This window comes from Belonocnema kinseyi, chromosome 3 (genome assembly GCF_010883055.1).
Source record: "Belonocnema kinseyi isolate 2016_QV_RU_SX_M_011 chromosome 3, B_treatae_v1, whole genome shotgun sequence".
Lineage (NCBI taxonomy): Eukaryota > Metazoa > Arthropoda > Insecta > Hymenoptera > Cynipidae > Belonocnema > Belonocnema kinseyi.
In genome coordinates, this window is record NC_046659.1 from 118,823,471 (window position 1) to 118,844,034 (window position 20,564).

Sequence of the window (20,564 nt, forward strand, 5' to 3'; positions counted from 1 at the left end):
CGAAGCGTTTTGAGCAAAATTTTGGATTTTGCATATAAACAATTTTTGCAAAATTCAAAATTTTGCTCAAAACGCTCCGGAAAAATTCAGGCGTATTCTTTGACTGATTACAAGAACTTTTTATTCTTGACAAATTTTCCGAAAAGCGCATAGTTTTTCAATAAAAAATTTTCATAATTCTAAGCATCGTGCAAGAGTAAAATGATTCACGAATATCTATCGTCCGTCTGCCGCAAACAAAGTTTACGTTGCCCAACTATCACCAACGTGGAGGTCGACGAATATCGATAGTCTCTTTTTTTTTTAAGGGATTTTGTATATATTTTTACATTTTTTAATTTTTTTTATGGAGAATTTTTTTCATTTCAGATTTCAATCCGTTGAAATCATTTTGATCCTGCTGTTTCAGAATGTAATTTTGAGAAACAATGTAAGCAGCAATACATGTTGCAATCAATGCAAAATCTAGTAGTCCTCTGGCGACATTGTTCATTATTACATAATGCTCTTGTTCGTGATTCGTATCTGTGAGTTTCGAAATCACCTAGTTTTGATTGCGACAAATATTGCCTGCTGATTTCTTTACAGAAATCTTTCGTTTTCAATTTAGCTATATTATTCTTGTTGCAAATTTTCCAAATTGCGGTAGCATTTGTAATTGATGATTCTATTATTCGTGAAAAAATTTTAAAAGTCCATTTCTTTGAAGTAATAGATGGAGAAGCTTTTTTGCACCTGAAATCGTGCAAATCTACCCCTCCCATGTAATTATTATACAAAAAAAAGCTCGAGGAAATCCTAGTTCTACTCTCTCTTGAGCAGCTCGTGAAAATCTTTTCACTGGGGTTATGGGAGTGATACCACATGCTGTGGAAAGAATAGAAACTTGTTTTGAGTCTATTACACTGATAAAATTCATCCCATAAAAAAAATTAAAAAATGTAAAAAAAATGTATAAAATCCCTTAAAAAAAAAGAGGCTATCGATATTCGTCGACCTTCACGTTGGTGATAGTTGGGCAACGTAAACTTTAACTTTGTTTGCGGCAGACGGACGATAGATATTCGTGAATCATTTTACTCTTACACGATGCTTAGAACTATGAAAATTTTTTATTGAAAAACTATGCGCTTTTCGGAAAATTTGTCAAGAATAAAAAGTTCTTGTAATCAGCCGAGGAATACGCCTGAATTTTTCCGGAGCGTTTTGAGCAAAATTCAGGCGTATTCCTTGGCTGATTACAAGAAATTTTTATTCTTGGCGATTTTTCCGAAAAGCGCATCGTTTATTGCAAAAAAATTCATGAATGTTTTCACAAAAATTTTGCCATTAAGCCGCCATTTTGAAAATACTAAAAAGAAAAATCGATCTTTGAACCATGGATTCTTAAAGTTTAGACATTTATTCCACCCATTAGTGAGATTCCAGGTTAATTACAGACACGAAAAGCTTTGGAAAATGGTTCACAAAAAAAAATAGGCACGAAAAATCACGTTTTTTTTTTTGTTTAAACTGCATTTTGGGATAATAAATAAATTTTTTGAGGAATTTAATTGGCACCTTCGGAAAGAGGAGATCTTAAGCAATAAAAATATATGTGTCTCAATTTTTTCTAGTGTCGAATAGTCTTAGTTATTGGCCGTTGAAAAGCAGTGTATCGGTAGTGGCGTTTTGGCCGTTTAAGGGTTAAAGAGAAAAGGAGGGGAAAAAAGGGGTAAATTTGTCAAGAATAAGGGGGGAAAAAGTGGAAACTTACATCTAGTAAGATAATAAATCTGTATATTCTTACTTGTTCTGCTTTAACTTTAACGGGCTGTGGTTCCGTCGTTCCTAGAGCCGCAGTTGCCAAAGTGGTCAAGGCAGCCGAGTCATCATTCGTTTCGGATCTATTTTCTTCGATCCTGTCTACTTTCATAGGTTCCTTTTTAATATGTACCACTTCTTTTGGTTCGATTTTAATTATGTTCTCCAACCTGATAGTAGCTGGATTAGCCTCTGGTTCGACTACTTTTTTCTTTATCGTAACTAACTGAGCTACTGGCTCTTTGACTGGTTCCACGACTTCTTTCGGTTTCTCTTCTTGAGCCAATACTACAGGAGCGGATTCTTTATTATTAAGATTGTCAATCGCCTCAGGCTCAGGCGTGGGTGTGGGCGAGGGCGAATCCGTAATCATAGGTTCGACAAGATCCTCTTTAGCTTTCGTTGCATCATTTTGTTCAATCTCTGCTGGAGTTTCGCTAGGTGTCTCTACGGCTTTCTCCACTACCTTCTCCACTTCTTTCTCCGGTTCGTTGTCTTCTTGAGGTACTTTATCCTCCTCTTTCTCCACGACAGGGACCTCGTCTTCTAAATCAGAATCTCCTTTCGGCAATTTCAACTCTAGATCATCGTCCTCCATTTGATCATCTTTATCATCCTCTTGAGTCTCCACTTTTAATTCCATTTTCAATTCCTCTTTCGATTCCTCTTTCGATTCTTCTTTCGATTCCTCCTTACTCTCCTCTTCCTTCGAACTCGAGGCTTCCGAAACAACTGGAACGGAATCCGATTCTGCGGGAACGGAATCCATTTCTGCGGTAACGGAATCCGCTTCTGCTGGAACGGAATCCATTTTTGCGGGAACGGAATCCGATTCTACGGGAACAGATTCCGATTCTGGGGGAATGGAATCCGATTCTGGAGCAGCAGAATCTTCCGACTTTGCAGCTTCTTCCGGAACTGTAGGCTCGGTATCAACCTGCATGTCGCTTTCACTGGGCGGTTCCGGTTCACTTGTTCCCTCAGCTGCCGTTTCACTAGAATTAGCGTCCTGTTGAGCCACATTTTCCGGCTCCACGTTGGATTCGGCGGGCGTATTAGTGTCCGTGTCTACATTAGCCGTTGCTGATTCGGACAAGGAAGTTTCAGTCTCTTTCGTCGACGATTTCTCAGCTTGTGAGGCTGTTTCATCAGTACTAGCAGGTATGGGATCCTGCTCCATCTCTGCAGACTCTTCCTCGGCGGGAGGATCCTCTGCATTCTCTACCATGGCTTCTCCCTCAGAATCTCCGGCCTTGTTTTCATCTTCATCCAAGAAGATGTCGGCAGCGCCATCGACTTGCGGAATTATGAAACTGCTCTCTCCATCAACCTGCATCGGCTCGCCAGCTTCCAGTTGAGAAACTAGAGCTGCTGTTGCTCCCTCATTTCCGTTGCAAGCATCATCAGCCTTATCAGCTGGATCTTCCGTTGCAACCATGAAGGATATTCCACCCGATGGCTCTTGCACGGGATCAATCAAACCAGCTTCAGCTGCCAAGGCAGCTAAGGCTGCATCGGTTGTTGCTGGCCCATCTGATGTCGTAGCTAAAATTAATTCAAAATGATTGATTCAATTTTGAATTTTAATGAACGATAGGCAAAAGTACAAAGTACTTTTATGAATATTAGGGGAAAGATACGCAAGTGAATTTAAATTCAATAAGTTACTAAACTGGTCAAGAACAGGCCTCGGACTTACAGGGTGTCCAGCGATTCCTAGGAACAAAATTCGAGTTCTTTTCCAGGTTAAGAAATCAAGTTTTTCCAGGTTTCCCCCCTTTTTTACATTAAATAATCAAATAACCGTTTTTTATACATGTAAGCCAACAATTTATAAAGGAATCAGAATCATCAATAAACAAATTATTTATTGTTTTTCGAACAAAAGTCGTCTTTGTGAAATCTGTGGGAATATTTTTTATTCTTTAAGTCTTTAGAATCCTTCAAATTTTTGTTATCTTCCTGAAATTTGTAAATATTTTGAAATCATGAATTTTCTGTGAAGCCTTTGTCAAATATTTGTGAATTTTTTTTTAAACTTTGAAATATTTGTGAAATCATTCTTTAATCTTTGATTTTGAAAACTTTTTTGTTCATTTGAAATCATTGAAATCTTTTGAAACCTTCTCAAATTTCTTGAAACCTTTCGAAATCATTTTAAAAACTTTGAAATGTTCTGAAATCTTTGATATCATCTTTTGTATTTATCTAAAATTACTGGAATATTTGAAACTAATGTGAAATATTTTGAAATTTTATTAAAAAAATGAAAACTCGTATAAAATCTTGGCAATGGTTTGTATTTTGGCATACTGTATCCTTTTTCAAATCTTTTAAAATCTTTGAAAATTGATACCCATTTTTTGATGTTTGAAATTCTTGTACTCTTTTAACAATCTCTGAACATTTTGATGAAATCTTTGAAATATTTGTGAAATATTTTGTATTCATTCCAAATCATTAAAATTTATCAAAATTTTTGTGAAATCTTTTGAAATCTTCTAAACAAATTTCAAATTGTTGCAAATCTCTTAAAAGTTCTGAATTCTTAGTAATCTGGTTTATTATACCCTTTTTAAAATCTTTAAAATCCCCTGATATCTTCTGAAAGTTTTAAAATCTTTATAAAATGTTTGAAATCTTTGTAAAATCTATGAAATCTTTGAAATCTGGTGTACCTCTTTTGAAATCTTTATGCAATTTTTGTGAAATCTATTATTTTCATTTGAAACCATTAGAATATTTGAAATCATTGTGAAATCTTCTATAAAAATTGTTAATCGCTGCAAATCCCTTAAATGTTCTGAAATATTAAAAACGAGGTTTACACTTTCTAAAATCTTTGAAATCCTTGAAATTTTCTGAAAGCTTTGAAACCTTTGTAAAATCTATGAAATCTTTGAAATCTGGTGTACCCTTGTTCAAATTTTGAATTTGAAAACTTAATCAAATCGTTTGAAAACTTTCAAACAAATTTTGAATAATTTAAAATCTTGAAAATGTATATAAATCTTTAAAATCTGGTGTACCCTTTTTGAAAATTTTGAATATGAAATTTTTATCAAATCTTTAGAAATATTTGTGAAATTTTTTGCATTGATTTGAATTCATTAAAATATTTGAAATCGTTGTAAAACCTTTTGAAATCATAAAAAAAATCATTGCAAATCCCTCGAATGTTCTGAAATTTTAGAAATCTGGTTTACCCTTTTTGAAATCTTTTAATTTAAAAGCATCATGAAATTTTTATGAAAAATTTGTAGAATGTCATTTTAAATCATTAAAATATTTTAAATCTTCGTGAAATCTTCTAAAATAATTTAAAATCGTTCAAATCCCTTAAATGATCTTAAATTTTAAAAATCACGTTTACCCTTTTTAAACCTTTAAAATCCTTGAAATCTTCTGAAAGTTTTGAAATCTTTGTAAAATGTTCAAAATGTTCAAATTTTGAATTTGAAATATTTATAAAATCGTTTGAGATCTTTTAAACAAATTTAAACTCGTTTAAAATCTTTGAAATCTGGTGTGCCCTTTTTAAAATCTTTATGAAATATTCGTGAAATCTTTTGTATTCATTTAAAATCATAAAAATATTGAAAACTTTGTGAAATCTGTTAAAACTTTGGTAAAATCGTTGAAATCATTCAAATATTTGAAATCGTTGTAAAATGTTTTGAAATATTTCTAAAATCTTGGAAATCTTTGTTAAATATTTTGAAATTTTCTAAACAAATATATTTGTGAAATATTTTGTGTTCGTTTCAAATAATGGAAATATTAATAAGGCGTCATCAAGTACTTCGTATTTTTTAAAGAAATAATAATTTCAAACAGAAAAAAAGAAGAGATTACTAAGTAGTATACTTTCCAAACAAACAAATTAATTTTCAACTAAAATGGTTGAATTTGAAATGGAAGGTCGAATTTGCAATATAATATATGAATTTATAGAAAAATAGACATGTCTTAAAATTGCTCAAATTTCGCCTACAAATAATAAAATATTTGTAGGCGAAATTTGAGTAATTTTAAGAGATATGTATATGTTTTGAAAATATTCAAACTTAATGTAAAACTTGAAATGATAGCCTAATATAAAACAAAATGTAGATTTTCGCAGATTTTAAACAAAAAAATGAGATTTTTTTCAAGAATTGTGAAAGGCTTCCAAAGAATGAAAACACTTTCTTAAAATTCCTAGGAAAATTGAAAATAATATTTCATTTTGAAAATGTATTTTAAGAGAATATTTAAAAAGTGTTTCAAAGATTTAAACAAAGTTTTCAAAAAAGACTCTAGAAAATTTTAAGAAACATTTCTAAAATTTGCATGATAATTTTTAATATTTTTTAAACTCTTAATTATCTCTTAAAATTACTTTAAATTTGTCTACAAATGTTTATTTGTAAATTATACATCAAAATTTAAAAATTTCACTTACAGATTACGCATTTTTCAAATGCAACAATTAAAATTGTAACGTTCAAAGTTTAAAAGCTCTTCGAAATTTTAACGATTAAAGGTTTTCTAAATCAAACAATTCGGTTAAAGATACTTTACTTTTAAATATTTGGTTTCAATTTACTTGTCTTAAATAAAAATTGAATATTTTAGACTGCAACAATATTTTTAATGAAATAAAAGCCTTTAATTAGGAATATATTATTATGAAGTTAATTTTAAGTTGAAAATAGTTTATAAACTTACAGTCACACGTTCACATTTGTTTAATGACTAAGACTTTCAATTTGAAACCGTTTAATTTTTCAATTTAAAATCTGAAAATTCGTAAATTTTGAACTAGTTTAAAATCATTTATCAAATCGTTTTTGTCCACTTTTTATTACATAAAGTACAGATAAATAAAAAAAATGATTTATTTATTAAATAAATCATTTTTTTTATCCAAAATTTTCAACATCAAAGACTTTTATTTTTTATTTGTTCTAGTCTTTAAAAAAGCATTGAAAAATTCTTGAAATTAAAAATGCAAGCTTAGAAATAAGAATTTTAAATGGAAAATTTTGAATTACGCATTGTAAGCTAAATAATAGCATAATTGAAAAACATAACAATTCAACGAATTATTTAAAAACTTTTGAAATCGAACGTGGACAAATTTTTTTTCTACAAATTTGTAAAATTCCCTGCCAAAAACTTTGAAAAATCAGATGAGACATCTGCAAGTTACTCTTAAAATCCCTTGAAGTTTTTAAAATTCTCTGAAATATCTTTTCATCTTTAAAAAAAAAAATTGAAATCTTTGAAAACTCATAAAATTTTTAGTGTAAAAATAGTTGTTTTGGGGAAAAAATTGTGTAAAATAGCAGAAAATAGTTCTAAATGATAATTGCAACTGTGAAACTCTTTGATTGGAAATAAGATTATAGTACTTGTAATAAACATATTGCTAGAGTTGAAATTCCAATCGTATACAATCTTCCAATGTGAATTTCAACTTGTAATTTCTAGGCCGAGTTTAATTGTTTATAAATAAATACCTAGAGACGCTGATGGTTGTTTCTGCAAGGGAATAAATTTGCTTGCGTCAATGGAATCTGAAGAACCGGAAGTAGTGACAATGGAGCTACTTGTTGGCACCAGAGTAACAGTTTTTGAACCAATTCCTCCAGACATTTGTAACGTTACCGGTTTTCCAGCCATGGTGACAGACTCCTGGATTAAATGACACACTAAAGTCACTGTGCTTTTGAAAAAAATAATCCTGACTGAAGTTTGCAAAAAGATCTACAATTTTATCACATTAAATTGATCCATTTAATGTCCGAAGTTCTCCAGAAAAGTTTCATCCCCCTAGCACTTCCGGAACACATCCTAAATCAATATCTAAGAATTGAAAAAAAAAATCGTAAAAAATGCTCAAACATCCGGAAATAAAATTTTGAACTGGATTTTATATTTTATTTCATACTGGATAGAAACTTTTTTCTCTGGTTTTAAAATTGTCAACATGTTTCAAAACTTTTTTTAATGGTTGTTAAAATATATTTTTTATTTTATGTCTACTAGAAAGGCTTTTTTCAAAACAAAAAGAAACAACAATATATACAATTTGTAATAAAATAAGTAAATTTTCAATTAAAAAGAAAACATTTTCCAAAAAAAATGGAATAATAGAGTTTTCTCTTAGGAAAATTAATTTTCAACCAAAAAATTACTTTCTAACAAAGTAGTATAACTTTGAACACAAAAATTCAATTGAAAACTAAAAGCGTTTTTCAAAGAAATCATAGATTAATTTTCAGTTAATAAATTAATTTTAAACTAAAAAGTCATCTTTTACCCAAGTAGTTGAATTATCAATTTTAAAAAACGATTTTTTAAGAAAATATTTCAACTTTCAACCGCAGAGATGAATTTTCAATTAAACATATACATTTTCAAAGATATCAGTTCATTTATTAACAACCAAAAATTTTGAAAGGGAGATATTCTACGAAATATTTAAATTTTGAACAAAATAGTAGAATTTTCAACCAAACAATTGCATATTTATCAAAGAAAGATCAAATTTCTTTTAAAGCCGATGAATTTCTAATTGGAAAATTTTTTTTTTTAATTTAAATTATTTATCCAAAAAAGATTTCAGTTCGCTTTTCCACACCAAAATATTAAATTTAAACAAAAAGTAAATAAAGATGAAATTTCTTTTAAAATAGATGAATTTTTAATTTAAAAAAAAAAAAAACAAAGAAATTTTCAAAAAAAGAGTTGAATTTTGATCCAGAAAAGATTTTATTTCTTTTTTTAAAATCGAAATATTAAATTTAAACAAAACGACAGAAGTTTCAAGCAAAAAGTATGACTTTCATAGAAAAATTTTGAATTTTTATCCAGTTCACTGTTCAACACCATAATAAGAATTGTAAACAATGTTTGTCCAAGATAAATGAAAATTTTACTAAAATAGGGGAATTAAAAAAAAACAGTTGAATTCGCAACCAAAAAGGATGTCTTTTTAAGAAAATTAAAAAAAAATTTCAACCTAATAATGAAATTTGTACCTAAAAAGGTAGACTGCAAATCTTTAGACGAAAAATCTGTCATTTAAAAAAATTAATTTTCTACTAAAATGATGAAATATTAAATATCTTTGGTAAAAAAATTAATTTTCTACCAACAATGACGATTTTTCAACGAAAAAAATTCAATTTCAAACTTAAAAATATAGATTAAAAAAAATTTTCTACTAAAACTTTAAGAAAAAAGATAAGTTTAAACTAAAATTTTGAGTTTTGTTTACAAAAAAATGAATTTTAACAAATTGATTGAAATTCTAAGCAAAAAGATAAACTTTTTACCAAAAAAGACAAGTCTCTAACAAAATTTATGAATTTTTAACCAGAAAGATAAATTTTCTATCAAAAACAAAAAAATGTTTTCAATGAAAATTATAAATCTTTACCCCAAAAACGGAATTTTTAACCAAATAGTTAAATTTGTAACCATGAAGATGAATTTCCAACGAAGAATACTTTTTTTCTATCGAAAAGATCAATTTTCAACCAAATAAATAAATTTTCAGTCACAGAAAGAAATTTTAAACAAAAATCATTAACCTTGCACCGAACAAAATAAATTTTTAAAAACGAACATTCATTTTCTACAAACAAAAATTAACTTGTGACAAAATACATTTATTTTAAATAAAATGGTTAACTTTGTACCTAAACAAAATAACTTTTGAACCAAAAACCGAATAGACTTTAGAAGATTAATTTTCCACCAAAAAAAGACGAATTTTGAAGCAAAAAGATTAAGTTTCTACCATAAATATTAATTTTCTACAAAATAATTGAATTTTTAACATAATAGTTGAATATTCAACCTAAAAAGACAAATTGTACAAAAATGCAGTTTTTAAACAAAAAATATGAATGTTTAACAAAAAATTAATTTTCCCTGAAACTGATGCATCTTTACCCCAAAAAAAGGAAATTTCAAATTAAAAAATTAATTTCTACAACAACAAAAAACGCGAATTTCTAACTAAAAAATATGTTAAAAAATGAATTCTAAACAACAACAAAAAATAAGTATTTTCCACTAAACAGCTAAATTTCAACCAGACATAAGCCTTCAATAAAAAAAAAATTTCACAATGTAGCTTAACTTTGACCCAAGTAGTTCAATTTTCAATTAAAAAAGATTAATTTATAACAAAATAATTAAACTTTTAACCAACGAGATAAGTTTTAAACTTAAAATATAAATCTTTAACAAAAAAGTGATTTCTGAACAAAGCGATTCAACCAAATGTTTTAAACAAATTAGTTGAATTATCAAGCCGAGAAGAACGATTTTTAACCAAAAAGTTACATTTTCATACTAAAAATGAAATTTTTTCCATAAAAGATGAAGTTTTATATCAAAATGATAAATTTTCAAACAAATAGTTGAATTTTCCGTTGAAAAAGATTTTAGTCGAGTTTTCACGATCAAACTATGAATTTTTTAACAAGAAATCATTTTCTATTAACAAAATTCAATTTTCAATCATAAAAGACGAATTTTTAACCAAAAAGGATGACTTTTTAATAAAACTGTTGAATTCTCTAGCAAATAGTTTCATTTTTATCAAAAAAAAAAAAAGATCAACTTTGTACTAAAACAGATGAATTTGTAATAAAAAACCATTTTTTTTATAAGTGGAACTTTCATCCAGAAAAATATTTCAGTTTATTTTTCAACACAAAAATATTAATTTTAAATAAAAAGTAAATTTTTTTACGAAAATAGTTAAGTTTTCAAGAAAATAGTATAATAGCTTAATTTCTAACCAATCAGTTGCATTTAAAAAAAAAGATTTAATTTCTGCTAAAACAGGTAAACTTTAAAATGAAAAAGATAAATTAAAAAAAAAAAAGAGTTGGATTTTCAACCGAAAAGTTAACGAAAGAATGCAATTTCCTATTGGGAATGGTTAAACTGTGATACGCCACATGGTGAAAAAAATCCGAACTAGAAAGAATAGGTACGATTTTAAAGATGCATTTTAATTTGTGCATAAAAATGTTTTAACGATTTCTTTTTTTCAATTTAAAGCATTCATTGGATAGTACAAATAAGCTTTTATCGGAAACAAAGGGTTTTCGATGGAATTTACATCTTATACAGTGAAAAAACACATTTTTTGAAAGAAATATTTTTCTAAGAAAAAGCAATTATTGTACTATTTATTGTAATTTTTAACAGATTATAAACATAAATGGACTTATTTTGAAGCAAAAATGAACTCGAAAATAAATTTGTATTAATATATGCATGAAATATTTACTATTTAAAAATCTGATCTAAAAGTTAGGTTAGAATTCGTATTTCAATTCCAATCGTCTATTATTCGCATTCTTTGCATAATTTAGATCAAATTGGTTACTAAATACATTAATTAAAGTTTATTTAAGCTTTACAATACATTGAAACAAATGAAAATACATATTTAAAATCGTACCTACTCTTTCTAGTTCCAGTTTTCGGCACCAGGTGGCAAAATGGTAGACCACCATTCCCAATTAATTAAAATAAATTCTGAGATGATACATGGTTTATTGAATTTAAGCGGTCACAAGCAAAGAAGAAGAAAAATTATGAGATTCTCATAAATTCTCAGAGAATTCATTTCTCGGTAATATTCTCATTCTCTTTACCGTTCTCAAAGTAATATAACCGGCTCAGAACTCTACACGTGACCCACTGCATTTTGGTAGAAACTTCACTAAAAATTATTTCATCTTTTTTCTGAACCTCAACATTTTTTGAACGTTCCAACTTTTTTCATACATAAAATATCGGTCTAAAACTTTGAGAAATGCAAGAGACGAAAGAAAACTACGTTTAAGTACAAAGCTTAATAATAAAAGATGTAAAAAAAATATATTTTAACAATCGATTCCAACGGCATCAGCCGGTAACGGTGTACACGAAAATACGAACCCTCTAGAGGCTCGCCTAGTGGCCGCCAGGTTTCGTATTTTCGTGTACAACGTTACCGGCTGATGCCGTTGGAATTGATTGTTAAAATATATTTTTTTACATCTTTTATTATTAAGCTTTGTACTTAAACGTAGTTTTCTTTCGGCTCTTGCATTTCTCAAAGTTTGAGACCGATATTTTATGTAGAAAAAAAGTTCGAACGTTCAAAAAATGTTGAGGTTCAGAAAAAAGATGAAATAATTTTCAGTGAAGCTTCTACCAAAATGCAGTACCTAAACGTACTTTATTGTATTCTAATACATTTCCCAAAGTTTCAGCTCGATATTTTATTTACAAAAAAAGTTCTCAGGTTCAAAAAAAACATTCAGTGAACTGAAAAACTGTGGTCGGTAATATAGGTATTTAGCTGTGTCACATGCCCTTAAAAGAGTAGAAAACGAGGATTAACAAAAGAGCTGAAAGAATTACATTTTTTTTGTATGTTTATACATAAAATGGAACCAATTTAGGTACTTTTTCGATTTTTTAATATTTTAAAGATAGAAACGGCGGTATTCCTGAAGAGAGAGAGGGATTAAAGTTGTTGCCATATCTTAGCACATTAATTGGGACAATGCTAAACCGTTCAATTTTATGTACTATTGGGATTAATCTTTTTCGAGAACTTCGTACATTAAATAGAGACATTTTCAACCATAAAATGTTAGATCTCTCAAGAAAATTGGTTGGCTTCTTGATTCGCTTTTCCTAAACATTGCAAACTTCAGCCAGGGGAGCGAAAAAAAAAGAAAAACCAAAAAAAAGGACACTTACAGCATTCTTCTGCATCTGCGGCATCGTCACAATCTGACTCTTGTTCGGATTGAAGATGGCTTGTTGCGATCCTTTCGCGGCGATAGTCACTGTCTTCGGTATTCCTCCCATACCCGGCACAGTGATTGTTATAGGTTTCCCAGACGTTCCTCCACCCATAGCACCCGACGACACCATAATCATTTTCACACCCTGCTGATTTGTGACATGATTCGCGGCCGAGAGTGGCAGCACATTAACAGGCGTTGTGAGAGCGCCACCTTGACCGGCGCCAGCTTGCGAAGTTGTCACAGCTTGCACCGCTCTCAAACCCGATCCCGTTGTCACAACGATTATTTGATTAGTCCTTCCCACAAGTCCACCATTACCGCCTGGCTTTGTAATCATTATTGTCTGCTTGCCAGCAATATTTTGTCCTTTGCTCATCGCCACAATTCCGGACGTCTTCATCGTCGTCAGAATCTTCGATCCAGCCACGGTATTCGGATTGACAAGTCGCAATATCGTCGGCCCCTGATTCAGGGGTTTCGCGCCCGCAGTCTGTACCGTTTTGCCCGGAATTAAACTTACTTTTGGCATCGTCACCATTCCCTGTCCAGTTTTCAACAGATGAACAATCTGCGGCTGACCAGCTATATTCTGACCAGGCTTCTGCAGAATGATCTGTTTACTCTGTTGCGGGGAGGCGGCACGCAAAACAGTCGCACCGGGAGCTGCGAAACGTATCTGCTGTCCTGGCTGCATCCCCTTCATTCTAATCGTGTTCCCGGCACTCTGCTGCAAAACAGGAATGCTGTTCATGCTGATTTTCGGGGAAGAAGCTGCCGCCGCAGCCAAAGTTTGCAGCATTGCAGATGGAGTTTGTCCGGCATTTGAAGTGTTCACAGGTGGCGTTTGCTCCGTCGTTGCTGAAATCGAGCTGACGAGTGGTGAACGGATTCGTATGACATTTGCTGCGACTCTGGGTGCCATTGGACTCGACGGCTTGCTGACAACCGACGACGCAATTATCTTTTGAGCGGGGGACTGGCCTGAAGCTTGGACGCGAATCGCCTGAGTCAGATTGGTTTTGATGCTAGGAGGCGTTGCTGAGAGAGAAGCTGGCGACACTGGAACTGAGGGGGCAGTTGCGGTTGTGGGATTGGCTGACGGGGTAGAAGCTGGATAAGAGCTGCTGGTAGGCGGCATGTCATACTTTTGTATTTGTAAAATATAATGCTGAGCGGATGGTGTCGCGACCCAACTGACTTCGAGGGATTGAGTTGAAGCTCTGACAAGTTGCACTCGTGAAGGAGCTGGTGGTTTGCTCACTTCGAGGTACCACAGATCCTTGCAACAGACCTAGACTCGAAAGATTAACAATTAGAATTTGGTGAAGGTGGTAACTAGAGGGTGTCTACTCAAATCCTGAGGGGAAAAAAAAACATTCCCTGACAATTCCAGGTTTTTTTTTTCTTCAGATATCTCAGATTTTTCCAGGTATAATTTTTCATAGTACTAGATTAAATTCAATTTAAACCACATCAAATTCCTAACTTTTCAAGTAAAATAATTGAATTTTCAACCAAGTAGATGATTTTTTTTTAAACAAAATAGTTGAATTTTTAGCCTAAAAGATTAATTTTCGTCTAAAAAGATTTTTTTAAATTCATTCTCAAACAGTTTCATTTTGAACTTAGAAAGATCAATTTAAAAAAAGATGAATTTTTAACTAAAAAAAATCAGTTTTCAAACAAAAATGAAATGTTCTCTTTAAAAAATGAATTTAAAATTATAAAAGAAAAAAAAAGATTTATTTTTAAAACAAATTCAATGTAACTTTTATTCAAGTGGTTTTAATTTCAACCAAAAGGATCAATTTTTAACTGAGATCATGAATGTTTAATTGCAGTACTTGTATTTTTAAGCAAGATAATAAATTTTGAAACAAGACCAAGAAAGACAATTTAAAAAAAAAGATATGAGAATTTTAAACAAAAAAGTTGAATTTTCAAATAAAAAAGATCAATTTACAACCAAAAAGTTGGATTTTCAACTAAACTAATGAATTTTCAACTAAAATGCTGAATCTTCATCTGGAATAGATAAATATTAAACAAACGATTTTTTGTGAAAATAGTTCAATTTTTAACTAAGCAGTTTTATTTTCAAAAAAAAAAAAAAAAAAATTTTTTTAACTAAAATGATGAATACTTATATTTTTTACTGGTCTGAAATCGACATTTTTAAAAATATTTTTTTTTCTCAATTGTGAAAAAATTGCAAAAAATTATCTGATAAAAACCATAACAAGGTGGCCGTTTTAATCGACGAAATAAATTCCCGGTTTTTTCCCGGTTCGCAAACCTTTTTCACGCCAATCAAATTTAAAAAATGAAACAATAAAGCTAAGCAAATTTCCACTTGAGATAATAAAAACTAAACTGCAAATGAAAGCATTCAAAGCGGAACTGTTAAATTTTGAACTTTTAAACTTTAAATTTAAAAGTTTTTAATTAAAAAATGTTGTATTCAAATGTTCAATAATTTACGCGTATAAAATTGAAGGTACTAACATTTTTCAATATAAAAAAATATAAATCCACGTTGTCATTTTCAATGCTCTAAATTAAAAAAATCAATCAATGAACTTTAAAATTTGCAAAATTATATCATTTTAAGGAATTTTAAGCTAGAAACATCAAATATTGTAAAATTGAAAAAAATTTTAACTCAATAATTCTTAAATTAGAAATTCAATTATTTTCTTTTTAAATAGTTTAAAAATCCTTGGAAAGCTTTAAAATTTTATTATAAAATCTTGAGAAATCTAAAAGTTGTTTTAAATTTGTTTTGAATTTAAAATTATTTTGGAAATTTTTTCAGAACTTCTAAATATCTTTAAAAATGAATAGAATTTTTTCTACAATTTTCAGAAAATCCTGCATTTAAAAATTTTTATAGATTCAAACTTAATGTAAAACTTTAAATGATAGCCTAATATTAAACAAAATATAGATTTTCGCAGATTTTAAACAAAAAAATTAGATTCTTTTCAAGAATTGTGAAAGGCTTCAAAAGAATAAAAACATTTTCTTAAGATTCCTAGGAAAATTAAAAATGATTTTTCATTTTGAAAAATTATTTTAAGAGAATATTTAAAAAGTTTTTCAAAGATTTAAACAAAATTTTCAAAAAAGATTCTAGAAGATTTTAAGAAAACTTTTTAAAATTTGCATGATAATTTTTAATCTTTTTAAAACTCCTAAATATCTATTACAAATTAAGCATTTTTTGACATTTTAACGATTCCAGGTTTTCTATATCAAACAATTCAGTTAAAGATTCTTTGTTCTTAAATATTTGGTTTCAGTTTACTTGACTTAAATAAAAATTCAAATATTGCTAAATATTCAATAATTAATCTTTTTTTTTAATTAAAAATTTCAAATTGAGTGGGTTAAAAATGGAATATCTGAGACTCAAACAATATTTTTAATTTAATTAAAACCTTTAATTCGGAATATATTATTATGAAGTTAATTTTAAGTTGAAAATAATTTATAAACTTACAGTCACACGTTCACATTTGTTTAATGACTAAGACTTTCAATTTGAAACCGTTTAATTTTTCAATTTAAAATCTGAAAATTCTTAAATTTTGAACTGGTTTAAAATCGTTTTATCAAATCGTTTTTGTTCACTTTTTATTACTTAAAGCACAGATAAATAAAAAAAATTATTTATTAAGTAAAAATGTTTTTTATCCTAAATTTTCCAGATCAAAGACTTTTATTTTTTATTTGTTCAAGTCTTTAAGAAATAATTTAAAAATTCTTTAAATTAAAAATGTAAGCTTAGAAGAAAAATTTTTAATGGAAAATTTTTTAAGTTAAAAAATTTTGAATTACGCATTTTAAGCTAAATAATAGCATAATTGAAAAAAAAAACATAAAAATCCAACTAATTACTTAAAAACTATTGAAACCGAACGTGAATAGATTTTTCTTCTTTAAATTTGTAAAATTTCCGGTAAAAAAATTCACTGTAATTTCCCGACTTCCCAGTCCAGCGGCCACCCTGCGTAACAACGAAAAATATAAAAAGACCGGTAATTTGAAAGACCTGGGTTCGGATCCCAGCGAAGCTCGAGAGCAATTTTTTCACAATTCAGAAATCAAAAGCAATATTTTCAACTGAAATGATCAATCTTTAACGGGAATAATTAATTTTTTAACAAAAAGATGAATTTTCAACAAACAAGATTAATTTTTGCCAAGGAAGAAAAATTTTATATAAAATACATGAATTTTAAATTAAGAAGATAAATTATCAAGCAACAATTAAATAGTGAAATTTTAATTCAAAAATTAATATTTAACCGAAGAGATGAATTTTCAACTAAAATGATGTAACCAAAAATGAAATAGTTGAATTTTCAGTTTAAAAAATTAATTTTTAACAAACAAATAAATTTTAATCAGAGTGATGAATCTTTTACTAAAATAATAAAAATTCAACTAGAAAAGATTTATTTTTAAACAAAAAGATGAATTTCTGACAAATAAGTTTAACTTTCCACAAAAAAAAAATAATTTTCAGCTAAAATGATGAATAGTTAACAGGAATACTTAAATTTTTAATCAAAAGGATTAATTTTTGAACAGCAAGATTAATTTTCAAATAAGAAAATTAATTCTCTACAAAAAACAAACGATTTTTCAACAAATTACACGAATTTTCAACAAAATAGTTGAATTTTCAACTAAAAGACACATTTTCAAAGTGATAGTTGAATTTCTACTAAAAAGATCCATTTTTAACCAAACTGATGAATTTTCAAATAAAATTATAAATTTTCAACAGAACTAGTTGAATATTAAACAAAAAATATGAATTTTCAACTAAAAAGATACATTTTTAACTAAAAAAATACCAATTTTCAACCAAAACATGAATAATTAAATTTTCAGTTAAAAAAATTCATGTTCAAACAAAAAGATGAATTTTTAAATAAAATGATCAAAATATTCCATTGAAACAGATATATTTTCAGTTAAAATGATAGATCTTCAACCGAAATGGTGAATTTTAAACAAACAAAAATGAATTTTCAACTAAAATGAAGAATCTTCCCACTGAAATAGTTGAATATTTAACCAAAATGATGAATTTTCAAAAAAGAAAATTATTTTTAAAAAAAGAGACTAATTTTCAACTAAAAAACTTTCTTTTTCATCTAAAGTCACAATTTTCAGTTTAAAATAACAAATTTAAAAAAGTTGCATTTTCAAATAAAGTGATGAAGTTTCAACTGAAATGATGAATCTTTATCTAGAGTTATTGAATTTTCAACCAAAAAGATGAATTTCCAAGAAAGAAGATTAATTTCTGTTATAAAAAAAAAGCAATTTTAATTCAAATCGATCACTTTTAATCAAAAATTAAATAGTTAAAATTGTAATTAAAAATTTATATTCAACCATAAAGATGAATTTTTAACTAAAATTATGGAATATGCAGAGGAAATAAATCAATTTTCAGTTAAAACAAAATTTCAACAAAAGAAAAACAACAAGTTTTCAACAAAATGTAATCAAAATTTTTATTCCAAAAAAGATGAAATTCACAACGAAAAATGTAGCAGTTGATAATACATCCAAAAAAGATTTTTATTTTTAATCAAAAATAATCAAGAGAGGAAAAAATTACAAACAAACTATTGAATTTTCAAGCAAAAAAGATGATTGCTCAAACAGGAAGATTAATTTTATACCATTAGAGAACGAATTTTCAACAGAATCCATTAACATCAAATCATAAACTTGGATTTTCAATTAAAAAATATCAATTTACAGCAACAAAAATAGAATATTTAAATTTTCAGTTAAAAAAAATTAATCTCAAAAGAAAAAAAAAGGAATTTTCAACAAAATTGTGAAATACAGTAACATAAAGCTACTTTTACAAATGAAGAATGATTGTTATTCAAATTTAGATTACAATTTAAACAAATTAAGCACCCTTTCGAAAAAATTCCGACTTAAAAAAAATCCCTGACAATTGCAGGTTTTCCAGGTGGGATAGACACCCTGAATTAGGTTAAAAATGTAGAAAAGGTTGAAATTTTACCTGATTGTTCCAAGCTTTGCGATAACCGTCTCGTCCAGACCAAACGTATAGTCTACTGTGAACTCCTACGGCACAGTGTCCCGCACGGGCACGAGGAACATTCTCTTCGAGCGAATCGACAGTCAATTGCTCCCAAGTTAATGTTTCTGTTGATAAAAATTACGTAATTTTTTTACTATAAGTAATGTACAATATTCTGGCTCAAAAACACTCTTGCAGTAATAAATAAAAAAAAAAAAAACTATAAAGTAAAGCACTGAACATGGAACTCTTGAATTTTAAACTTTTGAAATTGAAGTATAACATTTTTTTCATTCAAAAATGTTGTATTCAAATGCTTAATAATTTACACGTATAAAATTGAAGGTACTAACATTTTTCAATGGAAAAAAATAATAATAATAAATCCATTTTAGAACTGCTAAATATCTTTTAAAATAAATTGAATTTTTCCTACAATTTCTAGGAAATCCTGAAAATTAAAAAAAAAAAATCCCTTAAAATTTTGATGTATAAATAACAATTGAACAATTATTATTTGTAGAAGAAATTTTAGTGACTTTAAGAGATATTTAGAAGTTTTGAAAAGATTCAAAATAAATTAAAAATATGAAATGATTCCCTTAATTTGAAACAAAATGTAGATTTTTGCATATTTTAAACAAAAAATGTGCAAGCTTTTCAAGAATTTTTAAAAAGGCTTCAAAAGAATAATAAAATTTTCTTAAGACTCCTGGGAAAATTAAAAATGATTTTGCATTTAAAACAAAATTATTTTAAGAGAATTTTTACAATAAAAATTTAAAAGATTTACAAAATTGGCGAAAAAGAATCTGGAAGATTAAAAGGAAATTGAAATTATTTTTTACATTCACTTCTTACAGAAATTCCCTGATTTTTGCTACTTTTTCAAAATGCCTGATTTGAAATAATTTTTTCAACTTAACAGTCCTTAAATTAGATGTTAAATCATTTTTATTTTAAATAGTCTAGGCATCTTTTAAAAGATTAAAAATTTTATTTCAAAATCTTGAGAAATCTAGAAGTAGTTTAAAATTTTTCCAAATTCAAAATAATTTTTGATTTTTTTTCGAAACTTTTAAATATATTTCAAAATGAATTGAATTTTTTCTATAACTTTTAGAAAATCCTGCAAATTAGAAAAAAATTGAATTTATAAATAACAATAGAACACTTATTATTTGTTAAAATATTAGAGTAATTTTAAGAGATATTTAGAATCTTTAAAAAAGATTCGAATTAAATTTAGAACTTCAAATAATTTAAAATACTTATAGCCGAATTTAGAAGAAAATGTAGATTTTTGCAGATTTCAAACAAAAAATTTAGAATTTTTTTAAGTATAGTGAAATACTTCAAAAGAATAAAAAATTTCGTAAGATTCTTAGGAAAATTGAAAATGATTTTTCACTTTGAAAAATTATTGTAGGAAAATTTCGATTAATTTAAAAATATATTTAGAAGTTCTGAAAAAAAATGTTAACACATTTCGTTTAAAGTACTTGAAATAATTTCAAGTTTTTAATTAATTTTGAATATTTTCAAAATTTCTAAATATTTCTTAAAATTACTCAAATTTTTCCTACAAATAATAAGTGTTCAATTGTTATTTTTGCGTCAAAATTTAACAATTTCACTTATAAATTGAATACTTTTTAAATAAAACAATTAAAATTGTAACGTTAAATGATTAAAATTTCTTCGTAAATCTAAATATTCTAAGCTTTCTATGTAAAACAATTCAGTTTCAAATTGTTTTTTTTTTTTAAATTTAGTTTCAATTTATTCGTCTTAAATAAAAAGTGAAATATTGCTAAATATGAAATACTTATTCTTTTTCTACATTAAGAGATTTCCAA

At 27.8% G+C, this 20,564-nt stretch overlaps 1 protein-coding gene across 2 annotated transcripts in view; it reads right to left on the reverse strand.

The window, feature by feature from the left end:
- The window catches only part of LOC117170282 (host cell factor 1), a 51,707-nt gene that overhangs the window by 20,874 nt on the left and 10,269 nt on the right, over positions 1 to 20,564 (reverse strand). The window contains exons 3-6 of one of the 2 annotated variants that reach the window (XM_033356952.1): positions 18,685 to 18,830; positions 12,574 to 13,914; positions 7,308 to 7,479; positions 1,790 to 3,348 (exon numbers count right to left, since the gene is read on the reverse strand). In XM_033356952.1, the coding sequence (XP_033212843.1) occupies positions 1,790 to 3,348; positions 7,308 to 7,479; positions 12,574 to 13,914; positions 18,685 to 18,830 (3,218 nt within the window). Of the gene's footprint in view, positions 1 to 1,789; positions 3,349 to 7,307; positions 7,483 to 12,573; positions 13,915 to 18,684; positions 18,831 to 20,564 lie in introns of both variants that reach the window. The other variant, XM_033356951.1, reaches the window with a different exon arrangement.